The 12,981-nt window shown below is 40.2% G+C and overlaps 2 protein-coding genes across 3 annotated transcripts; one reads left to right on the forward strand and one right to left on the reverse strand.

Annotated features, from left to right (window-relative positions):
• LOC121740296 (xylulose kinase) lies at positions 1 to 5,123 on the forward strand. The gene is made up of 11 exons (XM_042132963.1): positions 1 to 207; positions 602 to 684; positions 795 to 942; positions 1,017 to 1,193; positions 1,288 to 1,521; positions 1,629 to 1,785; positions 2,562 to 2,822; positions 3,177 to 3,347; positions 3,857 to 3,954; positions 4,454 to 4,538; positions 4,882 to 5,123. The coding sequence occupies exons 1-11, from the start codon at positions 151 to 153 to the stop codon at positions 4,995 to 4,997; spliced, it is 1,587 nt and encodes a 528-aa protein (XP_041988897.1). The 5' UTR covers positions 1 to 150; the 3' UTR covers positions 4,998 to 5,123.
• A 1,151-nt stretch (positions 5,124 to 6,274) lies between these two features.
• Positions 6,275 to 12,869, reverse strand: LOC121740295 (splicing factor 3A subunit 1). Of its 2 annotated transcripts, none has more exons than XM_042132962.1 (7): positions 12,863 to 12,869; positions 10,194 to 10,409; positions 8,496 to 9,601; positions 8,158 to 8,349; positions 7,638 to 8,009; positions 7,022 to 7,177; positions 6,275 to 6,459 (listed from the first exon to the last, which is right to left on the reverse strand). In XM_042132962.1, exons 2-7 carry the CDS (start codon positions 10,396 to 10,398, stop codon positions 6,358 to 6,360), a joined length of 2,133 nt encoding a protein of 710 aa, XP_041988896.1. In that variant the 5' UTR covers positions 10,399 to 10,409; positions 12,863 to 12,869; the 3' UTR covers positions 6,275 to 6,357. The 2 variants fall into 2 exon arrangements, with proteins under 2 accessions (XP_041988896.1, XP_041988895.1); XM_042132961.1 differs by lacking the exon at positions 12,863 to 12,869 and adding an exon at positions 11,810 to 12,043 and having other exon boundaries at positions 10,194 to 10,358.
• Between the last annotated feature and the right edge of the window lie 112 nt (positions 12,870 to 12,981).

Raw genomic sequence — 12,981 nt, forward strand, 5'->3', positions numbered from 1 at the left:
AAGTAAAACTGCGGCTAGTCACGAAAGTGATATCGAACGTGCGACTGTTTCCGAACGTTTGTGCTCTGACTTCTGAGTTCTGACGTTTAGAACTTGTGAAAATACTTGTTGTCAAAATCTATTTTCCAAAGTGCTGAAAAGTGCGAAAACATGATAGAAGAAACGAAGCAAAAAACTTTTCTTGGATTCGATTTTAGTACACAAAGGGTAATTTTAATTAATCTGATACAATTAAATTTAATTAATGTTGTTTAATTAATATAATTTATTACATACCGGTATAAGTAATTATTATTCTTAAAGTTATTTGTAATAAAAAATATTAGTTTTCTAATGTTTTAGGAAATAATTATTATATTTACAGACTAACCAAGACGGAAGCAATGAGAAATAATAAAGTTATTTCTCTAGATTTACTGTATAGTTACTGAAGCAGAACTTGGAATGATTTCATCAAGAATAATTAACCTAATTTAATAAAATACATAACTAGTCATAGTTAAAATATGTTACCCTTGTTACTTATTAAAGAAATTGTGATAATTTGTTAATGTTTGTGGCATAAAATTGTAAATTAATAATGATTTATTTAATGTTTTAGTTAAAAGCATTAGCAATCGGTGAGGATTTTGTGATACAGCATGAGGCAGATGTGGAATTCGATGTTGACTTACCAGAATTTAGGTAATATTATGTAGTCATTTCTTTTAATATAAACTTATATAAGTATTAATTTAAAGGAAAATGTGAAAGTAAACAAAATTAGAAGTACCTATTTTTGAATATTTTTTTAGAACATCAGGTGGTGTGGTCCGTGGTGAGCGGGGTGAGGTGACTGCACCCCCTTTACTATGGGTTAAGGCCTTGGATATGGTACTGGATAGATTAATAGTTGCAGGTGTCGACTTTTCTAACGTAGAAGCATTATCAGGAGCTGGACAGGTATGATGGACCATTTCCATAAAAGTTTTACTAATATTTGAATTATAAAGTAATAAAAATAATTGTAACTTCAGCAACATGGTTCAGTCTGGTGGGCCAAAGGTGCAGAGAATAAGCTAGGCAGTCTGTCACCTGATGACTTCCTCCATACACAATTAGCTACAGCATTCCTCACAAATTCTCCTGTGTGGATGGACTCAAGTACATCAGCTGAATGCCGGGCTTTAGAGGAGGCAGTTGGTGGTAAACAGGTGATGACACTTTTTAAATCTTTAAGTACTAAGAATAAAATTGACCTTAATTAATCACAAGAACTTTCTTTACTGTACTGTATCTTGTTTTCAGAAACTAGCTGAAATCACTGGATCAACAGCATATGAGAGGTTTACAGGACCACAAATAAAGAAGATGTATAATACTAAGCCCAGGGTATACCAGGCAGCTGAAAAGATATCTCTAGTTTCTTCTTTTGCCTGTTCACTGTTTCTTGGTAAAATTGCACCTATTGACCTCTCCGATGGCTCCGGAATGAACTTGCTAGATATCCACAAGAAGACCTGGTGTGAAACTGCTTTAAAGGTAAATCTTTCAGCTACTTATAAATCTGTAGTCTACAAATTAAATACAATATTATGCATATATATCATGTTGTTCTCATGTGAAGAAGAGTTTTTAATTGCTTTCAGGCATGTGGTGATGAAACTTTAGCTGATAAATTAGGTGAACCAGTGCCTTCATTTACATGTTTAGGAGATATTTCACCATATTATGTGCAGCGATATGGATTCAAGCCTGATTGTAAAGTTATAGCCTTCACTGGAGACAACTGCTCTGCTCTTGCAGGTAACATAAACTACGACCATCAGAGAAAATTCATAGGCAGATGTGGGGGCCTAATTTATTTGATTAGGTTATGCAAAGTCATTGTTAGTTGTGATCTGTGGATTGGCATTTCTTGAAATTTCTCGGATAGTATTTTGTATTCATATTTTAATGATATGTGAATTATTACAATATAATGTAGAAAAATGTTGAGATAACAAACACTGTGATAGCTTATCTCAAGCTATGTTGACCTAAGATATAAACATATTAAAGCACAATTTATGGCAAACCTCAAGAGGATAGGATAAGATAAGGTGTTTGTACAGATATAATAATCTTATGAATTTAAGCTCTATGTGATTATGTGTTGTTTGTTTTTTATTGTATACTGTTATCAAAAAGAATTTGCATACCTTTTGGTTGTCACATGGACAATGTGACAACTAAAAGGTATACAAATTCTTTTTGATAAAACATTCCTTATAAAACATTTTTAAAATAATAATACTTTTTTTCGCTTATAATATTTGAATCTCTTACTAATAACATAATCCATACTAATATTATAAATGCGAAAGTGTGTCTGTCTGTCTGTCTGTCTGTTACCTCTTCACGCCCAAACCGCTCAACCGATTTTGCTGAAATTTGGCATGGAGATACCTTGAGTCCCGTGAAAGGACATAGGATACTTTTTGTACCGAAAAAAATGTACGGTTCCCGCGCGATAAACGAGTTTTGGCGCAACGGAGTTGCGGGCATCATCTAGTATTATAGTAACTCAAATCACTTCACAGGCCTCAGATTACAAGAAGGTTGGGTAGGTCTCAGTCTAGGCACTAGTGACACGCTAGTGCTAGGTCTGGGCGAGCCCAGTGCTCCGCTAGCCGCTCACGTGCTAGTGGGTCCCACCAAGTCCGTGCCGTACATGGCCCTGCTGTGCTTCGCGAACGGCTCTCTGACGCGCCAGGCACACAGAGACCGGCTCGCTGGCGCCAGCTGGGACGCCTTCAATGAGCTGCTGCAGTCCACTGTTAGGGGCAACATGGGATATATGGGTGAGAAGATTTCACGCCTCACCAGCTGAGTTTTGCTTTGTCTTTTCAAGACTACTTCATAACACAAAATCTTTGAATATATATTTTTTTAATTTGTTACTTGAACGTAAATGAGGCACTATCAAGTAACTTGATTACACTTTTCAATATTAATCCAGCATGGCCTGGGAGCAACGAAAGAATTACAATTCTAACGGCCGCACTCAGAGTCATAAATAACTTCTTTACCTTATGAAGATTTTTATTTTTTAACATAAACTACACATTTTCTGTCAAAATCTTCATTAAATTAGTTATCACGCCTGCCATACAAATAACAGCTCTAAGTATAGTAAATACTAAGGTAACTTTCAGGTATCTACTACGACACCCCGGAGATTCTACCGCGGGCGGGGGCGGGGCGGTGGGTGGAGGACGCGCGGGGGGCGGCGGTGCAGCCTGCGCCGCAGCTCGAGGCGCGCGCGTTGCTCGAGGGACAGGCGCTCGCGAGGAGGGCTCACGCTGAGGATATGAACCTCAAGTTGCGTAAGTACTTTGGAGACTCATCCTAAAAAGTTGTACAAAGTATACTGTATAAGCTTTACGATGTTAATAAGTTTTTATAAATAACATTGGTCATACAATTTGGAACAGGCAGTACCTACAACGCCGCGAGCGGCAAGTCTGTAAAATAAGTGTTTAGGTATATTTCCTGTTGTAAATAAAGTTCAGTTTAGAAAGTCTCATTATAATGCATTAAAATTTAAAACATTACGTTGCAATGTGAACGATCGCTTAAAATACTACAGTTTCGCGCGTATTTTCGCTGCTGTGTAGTGTAGTTTAGCTCATACGATTTCATCCAAAGAATATTTTGACGCTACGTCATATGTCGTGTCGTCGGTTCGCTCCACTAAAGCACAATAAAGTGTCTTTACACTATAAAGCTGTTAATATACCTAGCGGAATATATTAACTTTATGCTTTACACCTAGAACGATATTTCACCTCAATAAAATATGAATAGATTAATAAATAAATATGATTGTATACAGACAAGCAATCGCGCCTGGTGGCGACGGGCGGCGCGTCCGTCAACAAGCACCTGCTGCAGATATTCGCCGACGTCTTCCACGCACCAGTCTACGTACAGGTATAATTAGGGCTACGCACCTAAGGAATAAAAGATAATTAACTACTAAGACATTACTATTTACTACTTTGGCTGATGTTCTCAAAAAGGCAGCTAAAAACTCGTTCAAGATGTATATCGTTAAAAACATACTTATGGACAATCCGTTTTTAGCACTAGCCGCGCCGGCGAAATTTCTTTGGCGCCCAGGGTGCTGGTAGTGCCACTAGTGCTTGAAAAAAGGGCCGCTACCGGCGCCCGTTTTAATTTGCCTTCGGCGCCCCATTTTTTTCGGCGCCCTGGGCGGTTGCTTAGCGTCACCCCCAAATAACCAAAGTCTGCTTGTCTCTTTCTGGCATAGAAACATTTCAGACAGTGACAATACTTGCATATAAATTTGCTGCCTAAGGATTAACAAAGGGTTAAGGAGTATTATGAATAACAAAATATTATAATATGCCAGATCACAGTCTTGAACAAAGGGGGCATTGCTATTGAAATAATTACTTTCCCTATAAAGGATCAGCACGCAAACGCGGCGCTGCTTGGTGCGGCGATCCGCGCCGCCGAGGTGTGGGCTGAAACTAAAGGCGTGCAGTTGAAAGGTAACTTACAATTTATTGAAATAGTAGAATTTCTCAGTTGCCTATATATTAAAGTCCAGGGTGATGTTAAAACATCAGACATTTGATTTTGATTTTTCTGTAATGGCTATTATAGCCATAACAAAAAATCAAAATTCAGAAAACCTAGTTTTTCTGAACAGTAGAACTGATTTTAATCAAATTTGTCGTGAAATATTCGAACTTTAAGAGTCCCATTTAACAGAAAAATGTACACAATGTTTTAAGTTTTCGCACACATAAATGAATTTTGGCCAAACCAAGATGCGGGCAAGTAGTTTGTTAATAAATACTTGATGGTTTTAAAAAGACGCTCGATTCCCAGGTTCCGAGCTGACCGTATCTCCGGTGGCAACTCCGTACGCCGACGCCGAGACTATATACACGCCCATGTTGGAGCGATACAGGAGAATGATCGAGAACATTCCTAAACTAGAATAATGCGCTTTTACCTATACAAAGTTCCATTAGGCTTATCTCATGACAAACATTCCTCATTTTACTGCGAGTAGATGTGCAATATTTATAGCAATTTTTATATTTATACTATATATACAAAGTTTTCTATTTATTAAGTATAATTGTCCGTGCAATCCACGAAGTCGCGCCCCACCACTTTTTGGATGAGCAGCTTTCCCTTTGACCGTGACACTTTTTCTTAATTGGTCTGTTTATTGTAGTGTGCGCGTGTACTCATAGGTAGTATAGTGTGTACCGATAACACTCAAACATTGGAGAAAGCTTGCACACATATACTATAAACGATTAGGAGGAATAGGTGGGCGCGACTTCGTGGATTGCACGGACTATAATATTATGTATTTCTAAACCGTTTCCTAAAAAGCTTTTAATAATAATGGTTTACTAGTTCTAATATTATTATTGATGTATAAGTGACTGTTTTCTGATGAGTGTTATTTTAATTTTAAATTGAATAAAATACTCAATTACCTAGTCTAAGTGAAGGTAGCTGGTATATTTTATTATAGGTCACAGCAACTTTATCTACTAACATCACACTTAAAATATTTTGTATTAATATTATGTCATATGCATCCTAAAAAATTGAACGAGTTTATTCGTTATATTCGATGGAGCCTATTATACTGGGAACCAAAGTCAATTTATTACTATAATACAATACTTATCAATTGTTATTGACATACTATGGAGTAACTACTTGACAAAATAAGTGCTATTTGGAGTAAAATTTTATCATTATAGCGCAATTAAAATTTTCTTAGGGGTAATTTAATGAAAAAATCCAGTGCTTTATTTACACATTCCTCAAGGAAGACATATTTATATACACATATTGCTTTGTTAAACTTGTTTTTTTACACTTTTTAATAAAATGTTATAACTATCGAAGAATTTTTATATTTTACCTATATCCATCTAAAAAAACTGTAAAGTGTACAAGGCACACGACTTTTACAAGATACAGGTAATACAATAATACAGACAAGGTAAAAAAAAATGTATAGCATAATATCCATCATTTTATTACATTTTCTATGAGTACAGGGGTCTAATGGTCAATCCATTAAAACCTAGTGCATGGGTGCCGTCTATTCAACGAATGATATTATGGTCGTATTTTTATAAAGCTTTTTAAAAATTATTTTTTTGTTCCTAAACAACTTTGAAATACGTAACTTTTCTACTTTGGAACTATTTTAAATTGAGTGAGGTATTGAAAGACATATATTTTAATTTCTAAATTATATTTATTCTGTCTAATAAAGATAAAAGCATCGATCCTTCACAATGGTAAAATTGTATAATATAATCAAATAACTTATTTCTTTCTCCCACCGCGCTCTTTGATTTGCAGCTGTATAGACGATCCCGGCGCCACGTTGTAATAAGCGAGTGTGTTCGTATCCTTGAAGAATAGACCCTGGAACAAAAAACAATAACTGATTATTCTGCTTATGCTAAATTAGTTTCATTAATACTTGACAAAAAAATTATAGTCAAGACGCTTCTCGTATGTACGCAAGTAATGATAAAAGTGGGTTATGGTAGGCCGTAGGGTCGCGTTATGTCAAACCCAGCCACGAGTCGCGACTAACATGGAATTGACATTACCCCTACCTAATGAAGTAGCTCCGCCATTTCTCACACTGATTAACCTCTCGAACCCCACCGGCTATCGAGCCGATAGCTCAATATTGATCGAGCCACCTGGCTGCACTCGACTCACGCAGTTTTGTAACTTACTTTAGTGTGTATAAGATTTAATTTCGTTTGTTCAATCCATTATTTTAAAGAGTATGAAGTTGGTTACAAAAAGACTGTACTAAATTCGTTGCTGATTGGCGCAATTTTGTAAAACCTGAAGAAAATTAAAAAAAAATTAAATGGCGCCATAGAATCCGGTATTCGAGAAGTTAACCTCTCGAATACCGGGTTCTATGGCGCCATTTAATTTTTTTTAAATTTTCATCGATGTTACATACCTCGTAATGCAGCTTCTGCTTGGCGGTGGGCATGTTGGTGGAACGCTGCAGCATGGACTTGAGCTCGCCGACCGTCGACGCTAGTGACACCTGCAGCGGCAGCGCGCGACCGTCCAGCCGCCACTCTGACCGCTCCGGCGCCATCGGCAGCATCACCTGGAGGTAATGCACAAAGTTAGAGGTTGTTTATATTTTTATTTTTTGGCAACAAAGTGGCTGTTTATTACAGCCAGTATGTTAAGGTTTTAAAATAGAAAAGAAGAATACTTCTTAAATTAAGGACTTTGGACTGCATCATACCCCATTCATTTTATGATCAAGAAGCCGAAAGCCTAACCATAAACTCAAATCTTATATAATTATATATTGTTGTTTACATCCATATTTGATTTACATAAGATATTGAGTATGTCAAAGATATAATAAATACATTTGAACAACTTTCCTGGCGCACTCACGTCAAAGACGGTAACATTTGACGAGACCAAAGAAAATAAGCAGTAGGTATGTAATACCTCGATCATGGGAATAGCAGACACTTTTTAATTGTTATGTGACAGCCGGGTGCCGCTTGGAGATTGATGGGTTAAGTAATATTCATAAAAAAATATCGTACCTGAATGTGCACGGGACCGGGGTGAGCATTGAGCCAGGCCTGTTCGGGCTCCAGAGCGTCCTCGGTGCGCGCGCGCTTGGCGGCCGGCTCGTCTTCCTCCGGCGGCGGCGGGACGCCCACCACCGCCACGCCGAAGCCGAACGGCGCGCCCACCGGCGTCGGGATGAGCGGCGGGCGCGGCGCCAGCGGTGGGATCACCATCAACGGCGGGATGGGCTGCAACAGCACCGGCTGCGGAGCGGGCGCGGGTGGCGCCGGGGGCGGGACGCGCGCGGGCGCGGGAGGGGGCGGGGCCCGCTGGCCGCCCCGCCCACCTGCCACCGGCTTCGGACCGATTTTCTCCTTCTCCTCGTCCGGTAGAAGACCTTTGACCTGTTGATTGTAATTAGTAGAAGTAAGAAAAGTTATAAATTTGTAAATTTATTAATCAATAATGTCATAATATTTTTTTCATTACTTAACCTAACTTGAAATTGACAAAAAATCCAAAAACATGGATGGCACTGAACATGTATGGTACCTTGTGTATCTGCTGTATCTGGTCCTCGAGCGTGATGTGCGCGCGCGCAGCCCGCGTGGCGGCCTCCACGCTGGAGGTGTGGCCGTCCCACGTGACCCGCTCGTCGCGCCGCTTCTCCTCCTCGCCGATCTTCTTACCGATGGCCGTCTCCTCGTCGCCCACACCGAAGATGTCGGTACGACGTTCGGCTAGCTGAAATGTTATAATTTAAGAGTTAGGAGAAAATAATTTTAGACACCTAAACTATCAAAATACTTTAAAGGCTCAAATACATAAATATACTAAACAGTAAATTAGATATTTATTGTAATTGTAATAGTTTATGTAACAGCAGTTACCTGTTTAAGAGAAGCCTCGATAGCGGCGCCGGGGGCGAGCGCCTCGTCGCGGTCGGTGCGCTCGGCGGCGGCGCGGTCGCGCTGCTCGAGCCAGCGCGGGTCGAGCAGACCGATCCTCACGTGGTCCGCCACCTTGTTCGCCGGGATCTTCTCGCCCGTGATCGGCGACACTAGCCACTCCTCGCTGGTCGGCGCCGGCTGGGGCCGCGCCCGTTTCGGATCGTACTTCTTAACCACCACGCGGTCGGGGCGCGGGGGCAGGGGCGCCTCGTCGGCGGAGGTCTTCGGAGGCTCCGGAGGCATCTCGTCCTCGGACGACGAACTGTCCTCCTCCATGTCCTGCACCCTGTTGTCGTCGGGGCGCTGCTGCTGCTGCGTGCGGTCCTCCATCTCGGCCAGGTCGTCGTCGGAGGAGCCCTCCGAGTCGGACTCGAGCTGCATCTCAGTGTCGTCCTCGTCCTGCTGCGTGATGTCCTCGCCGCGCTCCTGGGCGAGCACCCGCGCCCCCACCTCCAGCGGCGTCGTCGGGGGTGGGAAATCGCCCATCTCCCCCTGAGGGTAGTCAACGGTCTCGACGACTACGAAGTCGTGCCAGTCGATCGAGGCGTAGGCCAGCCTCTCCTTCTCGATTCTCGCCTCGTCGGCGGCCTTGCGCTTGGCCTGGTGGGAGTGCCACGCGGCCCGGCTCCGCGCCTGCTCCAGCACGCCGCTGCGAATTTCGGAGCTCAGCTTGGTGACGAGCTCCTTCGGCGGCAGGAGAACTTTGGTGTACTGCTCCAGGAGGCGCGTGAAATATTGAAAGAGGGAGTGCTGGGGACGAAGGAAGTCGAACTGGTGGTTGCGCTCCTCCTTCTTCATCAGGTCGGTCAAGAACTGTCTGCCGTTACGCGCTACGAATTGGGCCGTCAGTTTGACTATGTCGAGCTCGAGAGCCGATATAGAGGGCGGGTCGGCGATGAATTCGAAGTCTGGGGGAGGATCCCTGGGCGGTGGGGGTTCGATGGGCGCGGCGGCTTTGAGGAGCTCCTGCTGGCGGGCCGCGGTGGCGGGAGCGAGCCCGGGCCGAGCGGGCGCCGGGGCCGGTGCGGGGGCAGAGGGGTCTGTACCTGTAGTGATGCAGAATAATATTATTTTTCACAATTAACTTTACATGCAACAAAAAATAATAAATGCATAGCATAAAATATGTGTGTCATACAATAATGACACACATTTATGCTCGTTTGTATGTCAGCATAATATTTCATGATTTGCCATATTATTTTGTTACACCCAATATTCATTTAAAAACCCCATCAGGAAAGGCAGGAATGCTATAAGTTCACCTTAGCTAGGTGAACTTATAGCATTCCTGCCTTTGAGTATGCCTGTGCAGCTTGTAAAATTATAAATTCAAACTAACATGATTTTTAACTATAATTAATTTTGCTTACTTTATGACAATTCAGGAGTTAAGTAAAACTTCCTACGGAAAGCTACACAGTATGACAAAGCCTTCACATAATAATATGTTAAACATTTTGAACATGTTTATCAACAATGTTTATACAAAAACCAATATCATCCCATCAAAAACAAAAATAAAATGTAATCAATGAACTTAGCACTCAATTCACACAATTTTAATTTTTACAACAATAGTAAAGAAGTGAGTTTAATGACCAAATCACTTATATAATTTAAATATTCAATACATACCTTTTCCTTCTCTTATCTCTTTAACTTTGTGCTGATAGTAAGCATGGTAGGGATCACCAGAGTTGAGAAAGTTAAACTTGGGATTGCCCAACTCATTCTGTCTAATACGAGCTTCAAATTCTGGTCCATTTCTCGCAACAAAGCTTGCAGTTTTGTCAACAATATCTGTGATTCTCGGAATTAAGAAAATTATGGAAATATTCATGTTGATTGTTGCTACTTCATTAAACTAAGCTCAATTCCCGTAGGTTTTAATAAAAACTTTAAATATTAAAAGAACATTATGTTCAAGTTAAATACAATGTTAGGTATATTATTAACATTTTTAAATATAAATAGAAAGTTTACAAACCCACCTTTTCTTGGGAGGACAAAATGCTAAGTATGATCCTGTGTATTATAATATATCTGTAGCATCCTTTTGTTTAATTTAATACAGCTCATATACCTAATGCATTGGTATAATCCTGAAAGTAATGATAAATAATAACTTTTATCCAATTGTGAATTTATTAAAACTTAATATACAATATACCTTAATATCTTCATATTGTATTGAAATATAAGTGCTTGTTTTGCATAATTTCTATCAAAAATGGTCTCCAAAAAATCTGACACTCCAAAACAGAGGGAGGATTTGTAACATAAAGTTAATATACCTAGCGGAATAGAGCAACAATCTCGAGCTGTCAAATGTAACCAAAATTGGTTTCATCTGTGTGTAAAAATATGTGTACGTATACACTTACACAAGCATGATTGAACATGATTTCTATAAGATTAAATTGTCAATGTGCGGCACGTGCCAACTGGACGTCAAAAAAAGAGTGCTGCTGTCGTGTATCACACGTCTCTTTTAACCACACAGTGTTACTGATAGTGACAACTCTCTTGCTCAGGCCTTTGTTTCTCTATTACGCTAGATCCTGATCTAGCATAATAACCGACCCCTGGGTCGGCAGACCGCGGCTCGCAAGTCGCATGAGGCTTTTCACTTACTGCCTAACTGTACCACTTTAACATTAAATAAAACACCTAAACAATATGAAACAACTGAATTCTCCGTCAACTTGCGATAATTTACCTATAATAGAGCAAATCCTATTTGATACATGGAATAGCCTTGCTGCTCCATATGAAACGACAAAAAAATTGCATTGACGGACGGACAGACCAAAACTATAAGGGTTCCTTGTTGACTACGTCAGATTCCTAAAGATAAGATCGTAATTACTAAATTACTTGCCAGTCATAGGCAAGGACACCGTTCCAACTAAAGTCTAAAACTAAAATATAATAATATAATTAATGAGTGTTATTGTAATAAATATCTTTCAGTAATTTTTTTTAAACTGTACCTAATTAGGGTCCCGATTTTACCTTTGTAGTGTGAAGTAAATTACTCTTATAATTATCATTATTAGACTTATAAATTTATGTAGCGGCTCTTTGAAAGTATGGGAAATTCTACAAACTTGATATTTGGCTCATCTGATTGGTAAGTCTGCCGACCCCTGCGCTAGGTATATTAACTTTATGATTTGTAAAAGGCTTACACTGTACCTGATATAGATGTGATTGGTCGAAAGCATTGTTGAAGAATTTAAAAAGGATACTCCTCACTTCCGGAGGTGGATAAATAATGCCTATGACCGGAGCAGGCGGTGCTGCTGGCACGTCCTCGGACGCAGCGTCCGTTTGGCCTGGCGGGCCCATCACATCAATAGACGGCATAGTGCTGGTTTTTATTTATAGCATTTGAGTAAAACTATAACTATTTAGGGTTTAGCACTTAGAAACTATGTATCTACGAAGAAAAAAACAATAATTATTAGATGAATTTTAGTATCCCAAGCAGTGTTGCCAGACGGCCAACTCGGATTCTCCCCAAGTGTTCCCCGAAATCCCCCCAAAATTCGGGATTTCAAGAAAAATCCCCCCACAAATTATAAAAGAAATTTTTTGTTAATTATGAATGGGAATTTCACAAATGGATACGATATAGCGTCCAATCTTTACAGAATCAGCATCTTCGCGAGCTCCTTGATCATTTTTATGGTTCCGTAAGTCGTAACCTAAGGGTAAAAACGGGACCATAGTACTTAGATTTCGCCGTCTGTTCCCAGATTTTTTCCTCCAACAATCCCCCCAAAAAATTGTCCCCCCCAATTTTCCCCCCATCACCTAAAAAAACCCCCAAATTTGGGGGGATTCCCCCCAATCTGGCATCACTGATCCCAAGCGTAAAAGCACGCAAATTGTTGTAACTTGACAGTTGACACTTGTACCTTTGAAAAATGACAGATGACTGATGACACTGACATTTTGTTTTTTTTTACGTAATACGTATTGCGACAAGTAACAAACATATAACAGTACTCGTAGTTATTTATGTACCTAAAGGTATAATTCCGTGCATCGCGATCGATCGCGGCCGCGCGTAGCCTACGACTGTCGTCGGCCGCTCGCGACAATAGTCAGTGTATGAAAATGGCACCGCTTCCGAGGCCCGCGACAGACGCACGCGGCCCGCAGCCGACGACTGTCGTAAGCCGAACGCCGCCGGCCGTGTCTTGAAGTTCATGTTTTGCATAGACATTGCACAATATAAAAAATAAAAATGTTTATTTCAGACCGGAGCGCGGAGTCCATAAGTTGTTAGTAAATACAATAATTATTTTATTACAAACTATGTTAGTACTCAGGAATTTATTACAAACTATGTTACCATTCAGGTATTATAGAGATACTGACTTATTTGAATCTGGGACAAAAATAAATAAAATAA

This window comes from Aricia agestis, chromosome 3 (assembly GCF_905147365.1).
Source record: "Aricia agestis chromosome 3, ilAriAges1.1, whole genome shotgun sequence".
Lineage (NCBI taxonomy): Eukaryota > Metazoa > Arthropoda > Insecta > Lepidoptera > Lycaenidae > Aricia > Aricia agestis.

What these genes read in the sequence shown, in the direction of transcription:
- LOC121740296 (XM_042132963.1), top strand. Translation starts at nt 151, where the DNA reads ATGATAGAAGAAACGAAGCAAAAAACTTTTCTTGGATTCGATTTTAGT. An exon ending in AGGCAGTTGGTGGTAAACAG is followed by an intron (nt 1,194 to 1,287) that starts GTGATGACACTT and finishes TCTTGTTTTCAG; the next exon opens with AAACTAGCTGAAATCACTGG. An exon ending in GGTGTGAAACTGCTTTAAAG is followed by an intron (nt 1,522 to 1,628) that starts GTAAATCTTTCA and finishes AATTGCTTTCAG; the next exon opens with GCATGTGGTGATGAAACTTT.
- LOC121740295 (XM_042132961.1), bottom strand. Translation starts at nt 11,927, where the DNA reads ATGCCGTCTATTGATGTGATGGGCCCGCCAGGCCAAACGGACGCTGCG. An exon ending in TCCACCTCCGGAAGTGAGGA is followed by an intron (nt 10,359 to 11,809) that starts GTATCCTTTTTA and finishes CGAGAATCACAG; the next exon opens with ATATTGTTGACAAAACTGCA. An exon ending in CCGGTCCCGTGCACATTCAG is followed by an intron (nt 7,178 to 7,637) that starts GTACGATATTTT and finishes CATTACCTCCAG; the next exon opens with GTGATGCTGCCGATGGCGCC.